This window comes from Microtus pennsylvanicus, chromosome 13 (genome assembly GCF_037038515.1).
Source record: "Microtus pennsylvanicus isolate mMicPen1 chromosome 13, mMicPen1.hap1, whole genome shotgun sequence".
Lineage (NCBI taxonomy): Eukaryota > Metazoa > Chordata > Mammalia > Rodentia > Cricetidae > Microtus > Microtus pennsylvanicus.
Window position 1 is genome coordinate 63836570 of NC_134591.1, and position 21712 is coordinate 63858281.

Below are 21712 nucleotides of genomic sequence, written 5' to 3' on the forward strand. Positions count from 1 at the left end.
TGACCTGCCTTGTAGGTCCTTGGAATTCCCAATTTCACTAGAGCAACCAGCACTCTTAACCACTGAGCCATCTCTCCAGTCCTAGAAAGGTAACATTTGCAATGACAGGGTAAGTTCTGTGAAACTGCCATATACCCTAGAGTAGTAGAGGTTGAGGGTCTAGTGTGTCTATGGAGACAGTGAGTTACTATCAGAGGGTTCTGATCACAGAACTTTCAGGGCTGGAGAGATGGCTCAGAGGTTAAGAGCTCTACCTTGCCTGCCTCTGCCTCACTAGAGAAGGTGTGTATGACCATGCCCAGTTATTTATTTTGAAAATGGTACCTTCATTAAAGAACAAGATCAGCATGCCTTTAATCCCACTCAGGAAGCAGAGGTGCGGATCTCTGTGAGTTTGAGGCCGGCCTGGTCTACAAGAGCTAGTGGTTGGCCCGTCAGTAAAAGTGGGGCTCACAGTCGGGAGAGGGCTCTAGACCTTGATGCTTCACCTGTCAACAGGTTTTCATTTCTGTTTGTGTGCATACGCATGTCCAGTGCTTGTGGGGACAGAGAACAACTTTCAAAATTACGTCCTCTGTCCACTCATGTGGGTCCCAGAGGGAAACTCAGTCCTCAGACTTGGCAGCGGGCACCTTTGCCAATGGAGCCATTTCTTGACGATTACTATGTAGTGCCAGCCCCAGATTGGTGCCCTAGTTTTGTCTTACCTTTTCAGGGTTACCTCTGCCTCCATCATGACCTCCTCTCTTGGATGATAAACTGTGAAGTTTCTCCAAGCTTCGCCCTGGAGACTCTGCTGTCTTTCTCCAAGATCTTACCCATTCACATGGCTTAATGTAATTACAGAAATATGATCATCACTTATCTTACAAAAAAAAATGTAGGGGGAGGGGAAAGACTCATGTACCTAGGCTGTCACCAAATGCCTAATCCTCCTGCTTCAGCCTTCCAGTGCTAGGATTATAGTGATGTGTCACCAAGTCCCTGTCCCTCAAACTCATTTTTAAAAATTTCTTAAAGCATTTTATGTATGTGAGCTCTATCTGCACCTATGCCTATAAGCCAGAAGAGGGCATCAAATCCCATTATAGATGGTTGTCAGGTATCATGTGGTTGCTGGGAATTGAACTCAGGACTTCTATAAGAACAGCCAATGCTCTTCCAGATGACCCATCTCTCCAGCCCCCAAATCATTTATTTTGAATTATGTCTGTGTGTGGGTTTGTGCATGTTGAGTTTAGGGTGTGCAGATTGCAAGAGGGCACTGGGACCTCTGGAGCTAGAGTTACAGGCAGTTGCTGGATGTGGGTGCCAAGAACCAAACTCCAGCATTCTGGAAGAGCAATATAACTTTCAGCCACTGATACACCTCCCATAGATGTAAACCCTTCCTACGTGCATTAACCCATTTGCTTCTCACAAAAACTTGAGGTAGAAAATGAGATTAAAATTGTTGCACTTAGCCAGGCGGTGGTGGCGCACACCTGTAATCCCAGCACTTGGGAGGCAGAGACAGGCATCCTCTATGAGTTCAAGGCCAGCCTGGTCTACCCAGGGAGTTCCAGGACAGGCTCCAAAGCTACAGAGAAACCCTGTCTCGAAAAAAAAAAAAATTGTTGCTCTTGCAGAGAACCCAGGTTGAAATCTCAGCACAAGGTAGCTCATAAATATCTGGAATGACCTGCACACGGTACATGAACATACACACAAAATAAGAGCTGTAAAGCACTGGCTGCTCTTCCCTTGGCCCAGGTTCAATTCTGAGCTCTACCAACATGGTAACTCTAATCCCAGGGAGCCCAACACCCTCAGATGAACATTGAGGCTAAACACCAATGCACTTAAGACCTCAGTCACCATAGTTACGGTTGGAGCCTGACTTCTATTCAGGATTGAGCCCATTTCATTGTTGGAACTTGAACCCAGGACCTCACACACCCATGGCCACCGGGTTTAGTACATGTGTTCTGCCGTCAACCCCAAGAAACCTAAGCATTCTTCAGAACAGGGTCTTGCTATATACTTCAATTGGTACTTCCAGTTATAGGTATATGCAAGATCTCTTGAGACAGGGTCTTTCTGTGTAGCCCTGGATGGCTTTAACTCTTTTTTTTTTAAATATTTATCTATTATGTATACAATATTCTTCCTGCGTGTATGACTGAAGGCCAGAAAAGGGCACCAGACTTCATTACAGATGGTTGGGAGCCACCATGTGGTTGCTGGGAATTGAACTCAGGACCTTTGGAAGAGCAGGCAATGCTCTTAACCACTGAGCCATCTCTCCAGCCCCCCTGGCTTTAACTCTTAAGGCTGTACCTTAATAGTTAAAACAGTAACCATGTTATTTGGAGCATATAAAAGTAAATACTTCACCCACTTATGCACTGTGAACTGACAACCATATCTAGGGGCTTATGTCCTCTGGAAGGTTACTTGCCTAGGTTATGGGTTCACCCCCCTGCACAGGTACAGAAGTGATGATCCAAATTTAAAGTGGATGTTAACAATTTTGCTGTCAGTAGCCAAGGGCGGGGCATGAGATGGCTCAAAAGTTAAAAGCACTGGCAGTTCTTCCCAAGGTCCTGACTTCAATTCCCATCACCCACATAAACGGTGGCTCAGTCATCTGTAATGACATCTGGTGCCCTCTTCGGGCCTACAGGCAGGCAGAACACTGTATACATAATAAATTTAAAACAAAGGCTTAAGAACAGGCTCATTGAACTTGGAGGTACAGGTTTTTACCCCCAGAAGCTAGTGCTGGCTTATGTTGGCATATTGAAAGGCACTTTAGTGATGAGATGGGCTGTTTCAATTGAGAAGCCTGTGTTTCTGCAGGAACCCCTAGCTACACTTAGGCACGTCCCATGCCAATTTAGGGCATTCCCTCCCACCCTCATTCCCACTTGACACCAATCATGGAGAAGTACCAGCATCTTCAATTCAAAGCCTACCTTCTCCCTATTCTATCATTCAGGTTCTTGACTTTCCCAAGGTGAAAGCAGCCAGCACAGGGAATCAGGGCTTCCCATTGTGACCTAGCTACCACCCCTAGCACACATCATAAGGCCAAGCTTTGGTTAAGGTGAACCCACCACACACTTTACACGACCAACTAGATACCATCCAGTGTTCTGCATACATGTACTGACACATTAATCCAAAAAGAAAACATACAGTCAAAATTTTTCCTTTAATTCAGTTGTCAGACATTTATTTATAGAAGTTCTGTATCCCATTCCATACCACTTGTGGTCTATATGGTCTTGAGGCAGTCAGCGTACATCCTACCAGGAAATGGACCACATACATGCTAAAGCACAAACCTAGACATTGATATACATTTACAAGACCAAGAATAGCTAAGGAGAAAAGTGCATGCTCAGCACTGACAATGTTAGGTGTTAAAACCCTAATACAGCAACTTTGCCAAATTGTATCTAATTACAAGCACCAAGTTAACCTTCAGCAGGTAGCTAGCTGTACAGATCCTCTTCTTTCCTGAAGAAAAACAAGCAAAGATCAGATTCTCAAAAGTGGCACACTGAAACCCTTAGCACCTCACTTTAAGTTTTTAAAGACCCCTGGGGTTTCCCTGTAGCTTTGGAGCCTGCCCTGGAACTTTGTGTAGACCAGACTGCCTGCCTTTGCCTCCCAACTGCTGGCATTAAAGGCATGGACCACCAACTTAGCACCTCTTAGACTTGTTTCCTGCATGGTTTGTCTCCTCAGTCACAGTCCAGAGGACTCTGAGAAGCCGTAGGAATATGCAGGCGCAGACTCGAAGCCCAGCTTCATCTCCAACGTCGTGGAACGGGACTGTACATCACGGGGCAGGGCCCTATGCTCCCCTACGCCACTAGGACAGAGCCCGGGGAGAGTGACCTCCCGGGGTATCCACGTTGGAAAGTCTGGTAGTACCCAATGATTTTGTCAACCCCAAGTCTCCAGAAACACACTAGTCTGATGCCCTAAAAAGTCACAAGTACCCACTTACAAATTGCTAATACATAAATTCAGTTAACAAATGGAAAAAAGATCATGTGACAGACACAATTCAAGTAGAGCTTACCTTAACCAACAACTTGTAATCACTGATGAGATCTGTAAAAGAAGGCATTTTTGTGAGTAAAATTTTAATGCAATTTCCCAATCACGCAGACTCCCTCATAGATTTCCTGATTTATGACTGTTTCCTGCATGGTTTGTCTCCTCAGTCACGGTCCAGAGGACTCTGAGAAGCCGTAGGAATATGCAGGCGCAGACTCGAAGCCCAGCTTCATCTCCAACGTTGTGGAACGGGACTGTACATCACGGGGCAGGGCCCTATGCTCCCCTACGCCACAAGGACAGAGCCCGGGGAGAGTGACCTCCCGGGGTATCCACGTTGGAAAGTCTGGTAGTACCCAATGATTTGTCAACCCCAACCAATACGCAAGTCTCCAAAACAAATTAGTCTCTAATGACCTCATGAGTTACAGGTATCAACTAATAACATACAGAAAATGGCTAATATACAATTGGAACAAAAAAATCACGTGGAAGACACTAACATTCAATTCAGAATAGACTTACCTCAACCAAAAAATAACTTGTAATCACCAATGAATTCTGAAAAAGAGGGCATTTTTATTTCATAAGTAAATTCTAATCCAGTTTCCCAATTACGCAGTCTCATTCCCCTATTTCCTGGTTTAAGACTGTTTCCTGCATGGTTTGTCTCCTCAGTCACGGTCCAGAGGACTCTGAGAAGCCGTAGGAATATGCAGGCGCAGACTCGAGGCCCAGCTTCATCTCCAACGTCGTGGAACGGGACTGTACATCACGGGGCAGGGCCCTATGCTCCCCTACGCCACTAGGACAGAGCCCGGGGAGAGTGACCTCCCGGGGTATCCACGTTGGAAATACAAGGTGAAGACCGTCTTAATTTAACCGTATATCCTTGCTAGACCTCCAGCTCGTCTCCAGAGTGCTGGCACTTCAAGTATGAGACAGAGCTACCCTCCGACTTCTTTTTTATATAAATAGAATGAAACACCCCCCTGTCAAATTGTAGTCATTTACCTAAAGAATTATCTCTCTGAATTAAGAGTAATAGATTACCGCCAAAAAATGCGTAGAAACTTGTCTACGACACGAGTAGAGATTATAAACGCAGGTGAGAACCTAGGCGCAAAGTTAAAACCATGCCCACAAACTACGATAATCACGTGGGATATTTACTATGAACCAAGTTTTTCTCTTTTCCTATTGTTAACAGGCTTTCTCTGTGTAGCGCCAACCTCAAACTCAGATCCATCAGCCTCTGCCTTCCGATGTCGGGATTAAAGGCGTGCGCCACCACCTCCCGGCTGAACGTTTTTCCTCCCGAGCAGCACCAACTTTAAGGGAAAGCGAAGACTCCCGGGAAAATGAAGCTAAGGAAGGCCCGTCCCGGGTGGGAAGGGCGGCACGTGTCCGCCAAGGAGGCCACGCTATGCCGAGTGAACCCCGGCCTCCCCGCGGGGTCTGCGCAGCCGCAACCACTTCTCTCCAACCTCCAACCTGGGAGCCAAACCCAGTCGGTAAACCGACAGCAGCAGAAAAAGGAGCGGAAGGTAACTCACCAGCAACCAACTACAGCTAGACTCCGACGCTCTTGAAAGAACGAGAAACGCTGAGGCGGCCATATTTATACATGAATCCCCGGAAGTCGGGCACTGCAGACTGCGCCTGCGCAGGGACTTGCGCACGGAGGACCTTTGGAAACGCGGCAAGGTTCGTGCGACCTCCTGAGCTTCTAAGTCCGGGCAGTGCGTTGTTGAGTTTGTGCCGTTTGTCCTCAGTGCCTGGATATACTGGCATATGCAAAATGGGCAAAGACATCCGTCTGGAGGAATGCTTCCTAGACTCCAGAGTTGGAGTCTACTTTGTATACGGAAGAAGCGTTTGATACTGAAAAAGGGTGCGAATACAAGGATTGATTACAATTAAAAACGTCCCGGGGAGTGGAGGGAATAGGGGTACTGGAGAGATGGCTTAGCTGGCTGCCTTCCAGAGTACCTGGGTCCAATTCCCAGTACCCATGTGACAGCTCGCAGCTCACAACTCAGCTGTCATTTGCAGACACGTGGTGCACATAACTCACAAACACACGCACATACAAACAAAAGTCAGTAAAACACACAAAAAACAAAAAGCTCTTATGCATTCTCAGTGGGAGGACACCTGCCCAGAATTTCAGGTTCTGATTTACACCTGATTAAAAAGCTGTTAAATGTTATGTGCACTTTACACACAAACAGATCAAAGACGTTGACAATAAGATATATTGATGATCAAGATATTTTTCCCTGGATGTACCCTATCCCAAACCCCAGCACTGCACACAAATACCATGAAATACTGTACATGTTCAATGACCCCCTCATAATACATAGACAAACAATAATAATACAGTATAGAGTCGGATGAATAAAATGGCATTATCATAAGATCAAGGCTGGCCTGAGCAGAAACACTGACCTCTTATATATTGTGTGCCAAGTACTTTACAAACATTTGCTCTGTAGTCCAGGCTGGCCTCGAACTCAGAGATCCGCTTGCCTCAGCCTCCCGAGGGCTGGGAATAAAGGCATACGCCACCACTGTACGGCATATTTCCCAAATTATTTATTTATTTTGCTTTTTCGAGACAGGGTTTCTCTGTGGTTTTGGAGCCTGTCCTGGAACTAGCTCTTGTAGACCAGGCTGGTCTCCAACTCACAGAGATCCGCCTGCCTCTGCCTCCCAAGTGCTGGGATTAAAGGCGTGCGCCACCACCGCCCGGCCAAATTTTTTATTTTTTATTTTGGTTTTTCCAAACAGGGTTTCTCTGTAGCTTTGGAAACTGTCCTGGAACTCACTCTGTAGACTAGGCTGGCCTCAAACTCACAGAGATCTGCCTGCCTCTGCCTGCCTGAGTGCTCAGATTAAAGGCATGCGTCACCACCAGCTGGCCATATTTCTCAGATTTTTTTTTTTTTTTTGTGGCTGGAGAGACAGCTGTAGGTGCTGGGAACCGAACTCTTACATTTTTTTTTTTGGTTGTGAGCCTAGCCTTTAACGGCTGAGCCATCTCTCCAGCCCATATTTCTCAGATTTTAAGATGTGAAACTAAGCTACACAAATTTTGTTGTGAAATATTTACTTGAAAAAAAATGACTGGGTATTCTGATACAAGTCTTCAATCCCAGCACTTGAGAAGCCTGCAAAGGCAGACAGATCTCTGTGAATTGGAAGCCAACCATTTCTACATAGTGAATTCCAAGACAACTAGGGCTACGTGGAGAGATCCTGTCTCTTAAAAAGAATGACGAATGTATGTATTTATTCTCTCTTCTTCACTTTCTATATTTTATTTTTATTTTTTGAGACAGGGTTTCTCTGTGTAATAGAACTGGCTGTCCTGAAACTCGTTTTGAAGACCAAGTGGGGCTCGAACTCACTGAGATCTGCCTGCTTCTGCCTCCCAAGTGGTAGGATTAAAGATATGTGTCAACACTGCACGGCTTCTCCTCTTTCTTCTTCCTCTTCTTCTCCTCCTCTTTCTTCTTTTGGTTTTTCAAGACAGATTTTCTCTTTGTAGCCCTGGCTGTCCTGGGAATTGCTCTGTAGCCAGACTGGCCTCAAATTCACAGAGATCAATCACCTGCCTCTGCCTCCAAAGCCACAGAGAAACCCTGTCTCGAAAAACCAAAAAAAAAAAAAAAAAAAAAAAAAAAGAAAGCATTTTGGGGACAGAAGAAATAGTTTCTCTGTAGCTTTGGAACCTGTAGACCAGGCTGGTCTCTAACTCACAGAGATCCGCCTGCCTCTGCCTCCCGAGTGCTGGGATTAAAGGCGTGCGCCACCACCGCCCAGCATGGATGTGGTTCTCTCTCTCTGTCCACCTTTATGTGGATTTCTGGGCTCTGACTCTGATCACTAGGCTTGGTGGCATGCATTTATACCCCTGAGCCATCTTGCTGGCCCTGTCCCTGTCCTTTGTGATTTGGTCTTCCAGACCTCACTCTCCATCCACATAGAACCAAGTTTCTTCCACCATTCAGGAAATACTGGGCCGTGAGTAACCTCAGAGTAACCTCTGGAGACATTATAACCCCAAAACTGTAGTAGCAGCTGGAGACCTGATAATTTGGGCCACAGCAATCTGGGAACAAAGAAACACCCAGAGAGTTCTGACTCATGGTTTCTCTTGGCTCTTAGTAAAGGGTAATGTGCTAAGAAACAAGTAGAAGGTGAGTCATTGCTGAGGTGCTCTGGGCTGAAACTGGGCTGCTTGCCAGAAAGCATAGCAGCATCAGCTGCTCTTTGTGACATCAGGCTGAGGTTCAGTTAGCTGTGGTCCATGTCCAGTAAATCCTTGTAAAGGAGACTGAGTGGGCTGCAAGTTATTGTCCTCAAGCAAATGCAAAAATGGTGTTTGTTTTGACCTTGCAAAAACCTGACCTTGGCCGGGCGAAGGTGGCGCGCGCCTTTAATCCCAGCACTCGGGAGGCAGAGGCAGGCGGATCTCTGTGAGGTCAAGACCAGCCTGCTCTACAGAACTAGTTCCAGGACAGGCTCCAAAACCAAAGAGAAACCCTGTCTCGAAAAACCAAAAAAAAAAAAAAAAACCAAAAAAACAAAAAAAAACTGACCTGTATAATCTCATTTTCCAAACTAGGGGGAGGGTGGTTAGGAAGGACAGGCACCTAGTGACATCCTTGGCACATAGGGTTTCCCAATACTTTCTCCACACATTTTCTTTTCCTTTTAAAAAAAAGATTTATTTACTAGTATGAATACAGCGTTCTGTCTGCATGTATGCCTGCAGGCCAGAAGAGGGCATCAGATCTCAGTATAGATGGCTGTTAGGGAATTGAACTCAGGACCTCTGGAAGAACAGCCAGTGCTCTTAACCATTGAGCCATCTCTCCAGCACCTGCAAAATTTCTAAAATGGAAAAAATTGAGATAGAGGGATCATATGCCCCAGGCTATCCCAGGCTAGCCTTGAATTTGCTATGTTACTCAATGTAAACATTATAGTTTGGATGGAAAGATATCCTGACATTTGGGAGCCAAGGAATAACAAAGTCACACCACAAAACAAACCTCACATAAGAGATTTATTGGGAGGGAAAAACCAGGAGGGTGGTTGCCTCTGCTCAGGGGAGAAATAGCAGAGAACTGAGCAGAAGGCGGGGCTTATATAGAGTTTCTTGGGGAAAGAGGTGGAGCTTTTCAGGGTGGAGATTGGTGGGGTTTCAAGTCCAGAGATTGGACTTTTTACTCTGTAGGGTGGGGGCAGGATCCAGTTGTTGGGGCAGTTAGAGTGTTCTGTGCATGGAACCTGGCAGTTGGAGGGCCTCAGGGAAGGGGTCTAACCAATCGTACGGCTCGAGGGGCTTACATTCCCCCCTTTATATTATTACTAAACAATGAGGTCACAAGAAAGAGGGTGATGTGATCCTTAGACTACTTCCTGCTGAATCGTGGTATCCTTTGGGCAAACTTGATCTTCACCATCGCTGGTCTCTGGCTCTGCAGCTAGGGGCTGCTAATCCTGTAACAACAACTGATTAAAAGTCTGCTTAGAAATATTTTGACTCTATTGTTGAAGAAATGTAGGTAAGAAGTTTATAAGGCAGGGTGCAACCAGTAGGAGAAAGTGGGTTAAGAAGGGTAATATCGGGGCTGGAGAGATGGCTCAGCGGTTAAGAGCATTGCCTGCTCTTGCAAAGGTCTTGAGTTCAATTCCCAGCAACCACATGATGGCTCACAACCATCTGAAATGAGGTCTGGTGCCCTCTTCTGGCCTTCAGGCATACACGCAGAAAGAATATTGTATACATAATAAATAAATAAATAAATAAATATTAAAAAAAAGAATCTTAAAAAAAAAAAGAAGGGTAATATCTTAACCTAAGCAGTTAAGAAAGGTAGCTGACCCAAATTAGTGAGAGATCACTGACTCCAGACTGACACCTGGAGAACCAACTGAATACAGGTGACAATGGCGTGACTCGGGCAGTACATGGGGCCACTGGCAGTGGGACCAGGCTCTAACTCTAATGCATGAACTGACTTTGTGGAGCATGGAATCCATTCTCAGCCTAGGCACGAGGTTGGGAGGAGGGACTTGGTCCTGCCGCAAAGAGGTGATGGGACAGACTTAGTTGACAAAGGCCACCTCTTTTGCCGTTAGTTAATCCTCAGTGATCTTGTAGAACTTGTGGCACTCAGCGAGTCTATGTCCCTTGAGGTAAGAATGGGCTGAGGCCCCCACTGGAGATCTTGGAGGAACTGAGAGGAAAACCTAAAATAGCTAGGGAAGTAGTTCCGCCAGGCCCTCTCTAGAGGGTGTGACCTGACTGCTCCTTTGTCATGCCAGGATGCTCTAAACCTTCTGATGGGAATCCACATGGGCTCTCCAGTAGGTACCAACCTCTAGTTTTGGAAAAGAGAACACCAGGGTACATGTACCGAACCACCCATGAGGTAGGCAGTGATAAACTTGAGACATTGGGAATGTTTGGGCACAGGGACTGGGTGGTGGTACTGAGGGTAAAGGTATTGCAACCCGCAGAATCCAGTGTGCCCACAAAACATATTGGAGTTAAAGCAGTCTACGGTACTGAAGAGAGAGGTGTAGGAAGGAGAAGGGATGGTAGTGATTTTGGGCTTAGAGCAACTAACGAGAGGCGTGGGGAGAGAGTCTAATAAGACAGTGGGTACGATCGCAAAGGCAGGCATGAGTTTGACCCAGGAGGGACATACAACCAGTATTCTGTTGTTGGCCGTTTTGTTTTTTGTTGTTTGTTTTTTTTCTCTTTGCTCTTTACTCTTTTGGAGGCCCTGCCTCCCAGCTCCCAAATAAATACACACAGAGAGACTTTTTCTTACTTATGGCCTCAGGTTAGCTTAGTTCCAGTCAGCTTTTCCTAAATTATCCCATCTGCCTTTTTTTTTAAAAAAAGATTGATTTATTTATGTGTCTTATGTATATGGATGTTTTGACTGTACACACACTTGCACATCGGAAGAGGGCATTGGATTCCACGAGACTTCAGATATGTATGGTTGTGAGTCAGCCAGTGGGTGCTGGGAATTGAACTCAGGACCTCTAGGAAAGCATTCGGTGCTCTTAACTTCTGAGCCATCTCTCCAACCTCCCATCTACCTTTTGCCTCTGGGCTCTTTTACCTTTCTTTACTTCTGTAGATCTTTTCTTTCCTTCTTATGCTGTGTCTGGCTGTGTGGCTGACGCCTGGAGTCTTCCTCTCCTCCTCTTTGCTTGTCGATCCTTTCTTCCCAGAGTTCTCTTCCCATTTATTCTTTTTGCCTGCCAGCCCCGCCTATCCTTTCTCCTGCCTTGCTATTGGCCATGCAGCTCTTTATTGGACCAATCAGGTGTTTTAGACAGGCAAAGTAACACAGCTTCACAGAGTTAAAACAAATGCAATGTGAAAGAGCAATACATCTTTGCATCACTAAACAAATATTCCATAGCGTAAATGAATGTAACACATATTAAAATAACACTCCACAACAGTATTCTCCAAAGCAGTCAGGCAAAGCGTTATTCGATAGCTGATGTGTACAGGTTAAGGTCTGAATAAGACAGGGTCTGACAGGGAAATGGAATCATTATCATCTAAAAGGGGTGACATTAGGGATGTAAGGACCTTTGAGGAGCTTCTACCTATACTACAGGTTGAGAATTGGGGTGTGTGCCCTCAGTATTTTGATTGTACCTGATGGGCAACTGTGATAAGGGCTATTGTAAAGTTCACCAATGACCTCCCCCCATTTCCCATCTGGTGTGCCATGGGTCTTTAATTAGAATATGCAAATGGTTCATTTTGTATAAAAAGGTAGAACACCATCTGAATAGGCAATCATGTCTCCTACAGGACCAATAAAGAGATCCTCCATAAGTCTCTGGCCAATGTTGGCAGTTATCTCTAGGGTTTTTTTTTATTATTATTATGTATTCAATTACTCGACTGCATGCATGACTTCACCAGAAGAGGGCATCAGAGTCCACTATAGATGGTTAGGAGCCACCATATGGTTGCTGGGAAGTGAACTCAGGACCTCTGGAAGAACAGCCAGTGCTCTTAACTGCTAAGCCATCTCTCCAGCCCCCAGTAATCTCTAGTTTGATCACAGAGAAAGCAAGTATCATGGACAGGTGTTTTAGAAGTCACTTTAGGTGATACTGGGAATTATCTCCACTTGGCAACCTGCTGGTGAGCAGTCTCTAGACCCAACCATGGCAGTGGTCTGGTAGAACCATTAAACATAGGTTTCCCGAACCTTTGAAATCTTAATATAACAGTAACATAGAGGGGGGAAGAAATCTGAAAGTTTTCATCAACCTAAATTTCTCTCTCTCTTTCCTTCTTCCATTTTTTTTTTTGTTTTTATCAGACAGGGTTTCTCTGTGTAACCCTGGCTGTCCTAGAACTCGCTTTGTAGACCAAGCTGGCCTCAAACTCACAGAGATCCGCCTGCCTCTGCCTCCCGAGTGCTGAGATTAAAGGCGTGCACCACCGCTGCCTGGCCCTTAAATACCTTTCTTATACCTTCAGAACGTTCATAAACTCTCGTATCCTCAGACCTTTATACACTCTTAGACCCCCAGAACTTACTGAAGCTTTCTGATGGCCTCCCCTGGGCTCTCTGTAGGAACACAGTGCCCAGTCTCAGTTTCTCTCCATGACTTCTTTTCACGTCCTTTTAAAACTCATACCACCAGGTGACCCTGACATTACAAAGTTCGGCTACCAGCATGAGGTCCATTCTTGTATGAGTGCCTGGAGGTGCAGCTTTAATACCTTACTAAGCAAGCATTGTTGTTTTTTTTTAATTTTGTTACTTTTTTGTTTTATTGAGCTATACATTTTTCTCCACTTCCCTTCCTTCCTCCCCTCTCTCTTTCTACCCTCTCCCATTACTCCCATGCTCCCAATTTACTCAGGAGATCTTGTCTTTTTCACCTTCCTGTGTAGATCCATGTGTGTCTCTCTCAGGGTCCCTTTTGTTCTCTAGTTTCTCAGGGGTTGTGGCCTGTAAGCTGGTTTTTCTTTGCATTATATCTAAAAGCCACTTATGAGTAAATTTCTTATTACATAGAAGAGAAAATGGGAAGTACACTTGAATGCATTGGCACAGGAGACCACTTCCTAAATATAGCACCAGTAGCACAGACACTGAGAGCAGCAATTAATAAATGGGACCTCAAACTGGGCGGTGGCGCACGCCTTTAATCCCAGCATTCGGGAGGCAGAGGCAGGCAGATCTCTGTGAGTCTGAAGCCAGCCTGGTTTACAAGAGCTAGTTCCAGGACAGGCTCCCAGCACCTGTCCATGCAAGTACCAATGGATCAGGTGCCTGTTCCACTGGACAATTCTCCTCTAGAGCACAATCTGTCCTCCTCTCCTCTTCCTTGCCCCTATGCCCAGCACATGACAGTCACATGAGGGGAACCACAGGTGTACAGCAGAAACTCTCTACTTTGAACCCCCATACACACACCTTACGCAGCGCACAGACATCAAGTGTGACGCTTCCTGATGATGCTAACTCTGATGGAAAGGTGTCCTGGCAGTCCGGAGTCAAGGAAAACGACAATGTCACTGTAAGTGTAGCAGCTTACAGCTGTGCTCTGGGGAAAGGTTTCCCCAATGTAACAATTCTGCTCTGGCAGGGGAGGGTTTCCCCAGCAAAGTTGTTACAGCTCTGTTCAGCTTAAGGAAGAGATTCCCCAGCAAGTGTTACAGCTCTGCTTAGGTACTGCAGAGGGTAACAACTCTTCTCGGCTAGAGGAAGGTTTCCCTCTTGAAAATGATATAGTTCTGCTGAGCTGCTCTCGGGAAAATTGTTACAACTGGGCTTCACTCTGGTGAAAATGTCACACCCCACAATAAACCTCACTCAAGAAATTTATTGGGGCCCGGGCTGTGGTGGTGTAAGTCTTTAGTCCCAGCACTCAGAAGGCAGAGGCAGGTGAATCTCTGTGAGTTTGAGGCCAGCCTGATCTACAAGAGCTAGTTCCAGAACAGCTAAAGCCAAAAGAAGAAGAAGAGGAAGAGGAAAAGGAAGAAGAAGAAGGAGGAGGAGGAGGAGGAGGAGGAGGAGGAGGAGGAGGAAGAAGAAGAAGAAGAAGAAGAAGAAGAAGAAGAAGAAGAAGAAGAAGAAGAAGAAGAAGAAGAAGAAGAAGAAGAAGAAGAAGAAGTGGTGGGTGGGGTGGCAGCGAAGTGAACAGGTTCCTTGGTGGTGGTGGGGTCTGTTGAGTTTTCCAGGTTGATTTGGGATTGGTAGGATTCCGTGCTCAGGGACTTCAGGGATTGGTGGGATTTCAATCCCTGTACCCAAGTCAGGGTCAGGGTGTTTATTCTTGGCCCTTTTCACCCTACAGGTCTATTTATGGTAACTTAAAAGACAGGACATTTATACTTAGTGCATGTGTGCACACGTGTGTTTGTGTGTGTGTGTGTGTGTGTGTGTGTGTGTGTGTGACTAGATATAAGTAAACAGGGCTTGGAGCAGAGACAAGAGAAATAGGGAATGGAGAATCTTCCCATTTCCCTGATCGCTCACACTATTTGTAAAGGTCCTGAGTGATATTAGGATCTAGGGTGCTCTTAGGTGGTTCTTTGGATTGATTATCTAAGGGGTATTGAGGCCAAATTTGATTGCAAAAATTTGATTGAATAAATTTGAGGCCCTTCAGTTGGGTGTCAGGTGGAGAAGCTGGAGGTTTTCTAAGAGGCATCCCAAGGGGGAGTGGGAGGGTGTGGAAGACACGTTCCCATGGTAGAGAGGAAGGAAAATGTCACTGCAGCCTGTAGTCGTGGGCAAATCTAGGACTCAGGGAGGACCAAACAAGGGCCAAGCCATTCAGTGGGTCGTTGTAAGGCAGAAGAGAGTCTTAGGACCTGGTACCAGGGCTTCTGTAGAGGTGAGAAGGTGAGAGAAAAACCAAGCTCTAGGAGGAGGGTCTCTTCCACAGGAAAGGGTCGGGAATGGGGTCACAAAAGCCACGAGGGCCTAGAGGAGCTGTGGGATTACAGGTAGCTCCAGGGAGAAGGAGACAGCCAGGGGCACAGCAGCCCAGTTGGGCCTAAGGAAACTGCAGGATTGCAACTATTAAGAGTCGGGTGATGGGGTCAGGTGTAGAGGGCCAGCTGTCTGTGGCCTTAAAGACAATGGCTGAGGGTGCCAGAGGGGTGCTGGACACTCAGTGGTCACTTTGTCAGACTCAGGGAAATGTTTACACTGACTAAGGGGGAACTTAGCTAACTGCTGTAGATGGAAGGGACAGAGTGATTGCGGAGGGGAAGGTGAGTCTCTGGCAGGTGCACGGGAGTAAGGGATAGGGTCTGTGCACCTTAGGCACCCGAGGGGAACCGCAAGCACAGGGAGAGCCTATCCTGGGTTCTGACATAAATGTAAGTGGTATAGTTTGGATGGAAAGAAATCCAGGCAGTAGGGAGCCAAGAAATACCACAAAGTCACACCTCACAACAAACCTCACAGAAGAGATTTACCCGGAGGGGAAAAAAAAACAGGAGGGTGGCTGCCTCTGCTTGGGCAAGAAACAGTGGGGAACTGAGCAGAAGGCAGAGCTTAGATAGTTTTGGGGGGAGGGGATGAACTTCTTAGGGTGAAGGTTTCAAGGGTGGAGATTGGTGGAATTTCAAGTCCAGAGACTCAGCTTTTTACTCTGTAGGCTGGGGGCCTAGCTGTTAGGGCAGTTAAGAGTGTGCTCTGTGGGTGGAGCCTGGCAGTTAGAGGTCCTCAGGGAGGGACCCGGCCACTTGTGTGACTCAAGTGGCTTACACTCAGGATGACCTTTAACTTCTCAACCTCTGTCTCAGCCTCAGAGGTTCTGGGATGCACTGTGCCTTGCTTTATGATGTGGGACTGAACTCAGGGGTTGGTGCACACAAGGCAAGCACTCTACCAACTGAGCTATATCCCAGTCCCGTGACTCTTGTTCATGCAGAGAAATATACAAACATGACAGATTCTCACTTCTGGCTACATTTAACATAATCATTTATCTTCTTTTTCATTTTGGAGTCTTTAGCAATATTTTGGATCTCATTTCTCTCTCTCTTTTCTGAGACAAGATTTTTCTGTATATTTCTGGCTGTTCTGGAACTCACTTTGTAGACCAGGCTGTCCTCAAACTCAGAGATCTACCTGCCTCTGCCTTCCAAAGGCTGGGATTTGGGTATCATTTTTAAGTTGCTTTAATTTTCTGGAATAAAGTAAAACAAAACAGGGGCTGGAGAGCTGGTGCAGCAGTTAAGAGCACTGACTGGTTCAAGAGGACCCAGGTTCAATTCCTAGCACCCACCTGGCAGCTCACAACTGTTTGTAGCTCCAGGATCCAACACCCCTCACAAAGACATACATACAGGTAAAACACCAATAAAAATAAAAATAAAAAGACTGGGTGGTGGTGGTGGTGGTGAATGCCTTTAATTCTAGCACTCAGGTGGCAGAGGCAGGTGGATATCTGAGTTCGAGGCCCCCTGGTCTACAGAGTGAGTTCTAGGATAGCCAGGGCTACACAGAGAAACCCTGTCTCAAAAAACATTAACAATAAACAAACAAAAGTAAAGCAAAACACAAATCAGGGATGTGGCTTAGCAGTTGAGTAATGAGGCTCAATTTCCAGTACTAAAAAAATAAAAAATAAACAAATCAGTTTTTTTCGATATTCTAAAATACTTTAATAATTAAGACTGGTGGGAAGACTGATATACAATGTAATTATTTATTTTACATGATTCTGTACATTAGGGGACATTCTGACGTTACAATATGCTAGGCTTTACAACTGTGACTTCAAATTACAGAGAGAAAACACAAAGTCAGCTCTTATATACACTAAGACAGAACCACTGACTAGATGCTGCCCTAACAAACGAGATGAAGAGTGAACCCGAGCGTGGTGGCCCAGGAGCAGACGGGAGCTCAGGCTTGGCACAGTGAGGGAGAGCAGCGGTGGAGGACGACTGACAGGCGTGGTGCAATCCCTGTGCTTGCGAGGTGGAGGCAGGACCATCACAAGGTTGAGGTCTGCCTTGGCTATATAGTGAGTTTGGGGCCAGCCTGGGCTACATGAGACCATAGCTAATAAAACAGAAGAGAAAATGTCACCTTAGCCACAGACAGTGAAGGCATATGCAGTCTCTAAAACCAACAGGAAAGCAAGTGTGGTTGGGATCAGGGCTGAGGACAGCTCAGTGGCAGAGAGAACTGGCCTAGCTTGTGAGAACTTGGATTCCATCTTGAGCACACTGAACAAAATACAATCACAAAAGAGGATGCTGAATGATCAAGTCAGCAATTACGGCAACCTTGTGTCTAGACTTCTTACAACTGTCATTGGTCTTCCCCTCCTTAGCCCAAGTGTTAACAAGCTTTGAGAAGGGTGGGGAGGAGGGGAAGTGGGAAGGTAGAGAAGTAGGGAGGTAAGGAGGTGGAGAGGTGGGGAGGAGGGGAGCTGGGGGGTGAGGTGGTGGGGAGGGGTGGGGAAGAGGAGGTGGAGGGTGAGGTGGTGGGGAGGGGTGGGGAAGAGGAGGTGGAGGGTGAGGTGGTGGGGAGGGGTGGGGAAGAGGAGGTGGAGGGTGAGGTGGTGGGGAGGGGTGGGGAAGAGGAGGTGGAGGGTGAGGTGGTGGGGAGGGGTGGGGAAGAGGAGGTGGAGGGTGAGGTGGTGGGGAGGGGTGGGGAAGAGGTGGGGAAGTGGGGAGGCAGTCCTGTTTCCATAACCAGAAACTACCTGGTAGTAACAGGAAAAACAAAACCACCTTTTCCTCTGGAGAGAAGGAAGTCCTATTTTAAGGTGACTTTAGCTTTTGTTTGCCCTATATTCTAAATCTTCCGCAAGTGCGGTGTTAACAAGGAGAACACTGCTGAAGGAACACAAACAGAAAAGAGGAATGGAGAGGAAGCACTCGAAACTCACAATTTACTAAACGGTGGGTGAGGAGGAGCCAGCTATGCCTGTGGACGCCTATGATCCTACGATCCTGGGCGGGAAGGCGGGAGGGAGACCTCAAGTCAAAGGCTGGCTGAGCTACAGAATTGCAGACTAAAAGAAGAAAGAAGAAAAACTGGGATGTGTTTCTTTTCCACCTAGAACGTGAAGAGCAATTGGGAGGGAGAGGTGAGGCTGTATGGGCTTCAAGAGAAAACTCTGAGGCACAGACCAGATTCGCTTTGGGAAATCACATTTACATCACAAATACAAATGGGGAGGGCCTGATCTAAAAACTGAGGCACCAACCACACTGGCTACAGCATGAACAAGGCATGTGAGGTGAAGGCTGCCGGAGAGAAGCAGCGGCTACTGGAGTAAAGAGGCACTGTGCAGTACGGAGGGCCAGCAGCACACAGTGCCCCCACCCACTGGCTGAAGTGACTAACGACATCATTTGGTACAGGAATGTATACTTAGTCTAAGGAGTCTAACCCATGAGTCAGGCTCTGCCAAACTGGCATTAATATTAAGGCCTTTTTCTTGGTTTGTATAGAAACTATACTTGACACTCTCATTGAACAGCTTGATTACAGTTCAGACTGTTTAACAAATAGATTTCCATCATTTCTTTAGGATAACTTTAAAATAAGGACCAGGATGAGAGCCAAGCATGATGGTTCATGCTTGTAATCCCAGCACCTGAGAGGCTGAGACAATGTTTGAGGCCAGCCTGGCCTACACAGCGAGGTACAGGCTAGCCTGAGCCAGTTTCAGATCTTGCCTCTAAACAAAGGAGCTGGGATGACAGGTGTCAAAGGAGGGACAGCTCAGACACCAACCTTCCTGGGGGCCTCACTGGTCATCTAGAAGGGACAGTGTAATCTTTCAACTGCCACACCAGGGAGGTCTAAGCATTCAGGAGTGGGGGCCCATTTGCTAGATAGCACGGTAGAGCCTCCAGGGTTGTTCTGGCAAGAGGATTAACGCCTACATGAGTGGGTCACACAAACAGGGAGGCAGTTAAGGCTAATGGCACAAACTGCCTCGGCACAGGCAGTTGTCTCGGGACAGGGTGTGCTGCCACCAGTAAAACTTGGAGCCTTCAAGGGCCCGAGCTCAGGTGGCTGGCGAGAGGAAAGCCCTCAAGTTCGCTGCAGTGTTGTGAGGAGGTTCAAAAGCATCAGCTGTCTCATATCTCTCCAATGGCAGCCCAGGAGAATCCGTTACAGTGGAAGGCTACATTCACAGAAGTGCTGTTCAGCTCTGAATCAGATCCCAGAGCAGCTCTGGCTGTGGTGTGGGAAGTGCTATGGTTGCCCTGGAGAAAAGCAACACAACAGCTCTGCTTTCCCGTGGTCCTTTAGTCCCCTTTTCACGATCAGCATCACGGGCGATGGTAGCTAGAAGGGTCAGAAAGGGACAAGTTACCAGACAATGGAGACTGCTTTCCTATTCTTGAAATCTGTTTTGGAAAGTCAAAAGGGCTTTTGTTGGTTACAGGAATCTATGCACCTCAAGTGGTGCTGAGGACTGACCAGTGCCTTGTGCCTGCTCTGCCCTAATTAAACTCCAGCTCTGGCTTCGCTATATCAGTAGCAGTATTGTAGTCGGAGGGCGGGACTTCCAGCACTTGGGAGTTTGAGGCAGGAGGACTGCTTTGAGTTCCAGGCTAGCTTGAGCTACAGTGTGAGATCCTATCTCAAAACACACACACACACAAAGTGGGGGGCGACAAGCTCCCCAAAGGAGGAATGGGTCAGACCTGTGTGCTTGTCACTCCAGACAAGCAGCAAAACAGCTGTTTGTTAGAAGCCAAGTAAACAAGAACAAGATCCCCAAATCAAAACAGAACAATAATCATGGGCTTTCCCCTGAAGGACCTACTATCTAGTGTTGACATGGTGGCAGTTCCAGCTGTAGGCTGAGGGGCAGAGCCTGAGACCGAGGATGCTTGTTCTCGAGACTCCGGCAGCGCCACCTCAGTAAACCACAGGCGCTGTCAGCCTTCAAATAGCTGCACTTCATTTCCCAGTCACCCTTCCGCTGTAGAGCAGAGTTTGCAGAAACCCGAGGCTCTGCCTGATTCCCTGTTGCAACCTAAAGACCCAGAATTGTATGTACTTGTTGTAGGTGCTCAGTAAATACTTGTTAACTAAATGAAGCTGTCTCTACAGCTATGGTCTCACAGGCCGCACAAACTTCATTAGCCGAGGTAGAAATGCAAGCACTCAGGCGTGGGGCTCCCATCTGTAGTCTCTGCTTGACTATCTCTTGATTGACTATCAAGAGCCTCAGGCTAAGCTGGGCGTGGTGGCACAGGCCTACAATCCAGCCAGTACTTGTGAGGCCAGCCACAACTACACAGCAAGACCCTGTCTCAAAATCACCACCAACAGAAGTAGCTGGGAGCTTAGTAGCTCAAGTTTGTAATCCCAGGGTAGAGGCTAGACAGCTGTGAGTTTCAGGTCAGCCCTGGTTATATATAAATTCTAAGTCTGGGCTACACAAAATGGCAAAACTCAGAATGGCATTTAGAAATAGCTCTTAGTTCTCATCCTCTTGCTGGTGATGTTGCTGTGGTATGGGTTTGATTTACCCGAGGTGGCTCTGGAACTCCTGATCTCCCTGAGTGCTGGGATGACAGGCATACACCACCACACGCAGTTTAAGCAGTGTCGGGGATGGCACCCAGGGCTTTGGGCACACAAGACACATATTCTACCAACTGAGCTACATCCTCAGACCTATTTAGTCATTATTCTTTTTTTTCTGGGTGTGTGTGTGTTGGTTTCTTAAGGCAGGGTTTCTCTGTGTAGCCCTAACTGTCCTGGAACTCACTCTATAGACCAGCTGGGCCTTGAACTCAGAGATCCGCCTGTCTCTGCCTCCTGAGTACTGGGTTTAAAGGCGTGCGCCACCACTGCCTGGTGTCTTATTCCATTTGTAATATGTGTGTAGTGTGTAAGTGCAGGCCCACATACACTACAATGGACACATGCGAGTCAATGACATCTTAGGGTGTCATTGTCTTCCACTTGTTTGAGTGAAGCAATCTTGTTCACCGCTGTGGACAGACACCAGGCTAGCTGAGGACTGGCCTATCTCTGCCTTCCACCTCACCATGTGCACTGGGACGTCAGACACTCTCAGATGCACCTGGTTTCTCATGGTGCTGAGATCCACACTCGTCTATACACTTCCCTGCTGAGATCCACACTCGTCTATACACTTCCCTGCTGAGATCCACACTCGTCTATACACTTCCCTGCTGAGATCCACACTCGTCTATACACTTCCCTGCTGAGATCCACACTCGTCTATACACTTCCCAGCAGTGCTCATCCACAGGGCAATCACCTCAGCCCCACTGTCTTTGTTTTTTAATACAAGGTCTCGTGAAGTCTAGGTAGGCCTTGAACTCGTGATCCTTCTGTCCCCACCTTCCAAGACTACAATTATAGATTTATAGCACCATGTCTGGCTTTGTAGATCAGTAGAGTTCCTCCTATCTGAACGACTTTGTTATGTCTGTCTGCTGGGGAAACTTTTCTCAGTCACAAATATTTGAATCTTTGGGTCTTACCGTGTAAAATGTTTGCTGTCTTCATGAACCTCCATCTCTGAGCTTTTAAATTCATTTAATTCTTTTCTTATGGCAGCCTGTAAGATAGAAATAAGATTTAAGCATCTTTTCTCTCTTGAA

The 21712-nt window shown here is 46.7% G+C and overlaps 1 protein-coding gene, 1 long non-coding RNA gene and 3 other non-coding genes across 11 annotated transcripts in view; all 5 read right to left on the minus strand.

The window, feature by feature from the left end:
- Nucleotides 1-3188: 3188 nt before the first annotated feature.
- LOC142834135 (uncharacterized) lies at nucleotides 3189-5701 on the minus strand. Its single transcript, XR_012907504.1, has 4 exons — nucleotides 5610-5701; nucleotides 4579-4614; nucleotides 4076-4107; nucleotides 3189-3504 (listed from the first exon to the last, which is right to left on the minus strand). It is a non-coding gene; the product is annotated as an uncharacterized LOC142834135 (long non-coding RNA).
- LOC142834575 (small nucleolar RNA SNORA73 family) lies at nucleotides 3706-3909 on the minus strand. The gene has a single exon (XR_012907653.1). It is a non-coding gene; the product is annotated as a small nucleolar RNA SNORA73 family (small nucleolar RNA).
- On the minus strand, nucleotides 4191-4394 carry LOC142834577 (small nucleolar RNA SNORA73 family). Its single transcript, XR_012907655.1, has one exon. It is a non-coding gene; the product is annotated as a small nucleolar RNA SNORA73 family (small nucleolar RNA).
- Nucleotides 4702-4905, minus strand: LOC142834576 (small nucleolar RNA SNORA73 family). The gene has a single exon (XR_012907654.1). It is a non-coding gene; the product is annotated as a small nucleolar RNA SNORA73 family (small nucleolar RNA).
- An 11085-nt stretch (nucleotides 5702-16786) lies between the features above and the next one.
- Nucleotides 16787-21712, minus strand: part of Phactr4 (phosphatase and actin regulator 4) — a 75057-nt gene continuing 70131 nt past the window's right edge. For all 7 annotated transcript variants that reach the window (XM_075946510.1, XM_075946512.1, XM_075946511.1 and 4 more), the window contains 2 exons: nucleotides 21593-21669; nucleotides 16787-19409 (listed from right to left, as the gene is read on the minus strand). In XM_075946510.1, the coding sequence (XP_075802625.1) occupies nucleotides 19394-19409; nucleotides 21593-21669 (93 nt within the window). In that variant the 3' untranslated portion in view covers nucleotides 16787-19393. The remainder of the gene's footprint in view (nucleotides 19410-21592; nucleotides 21670-21712) is intronic.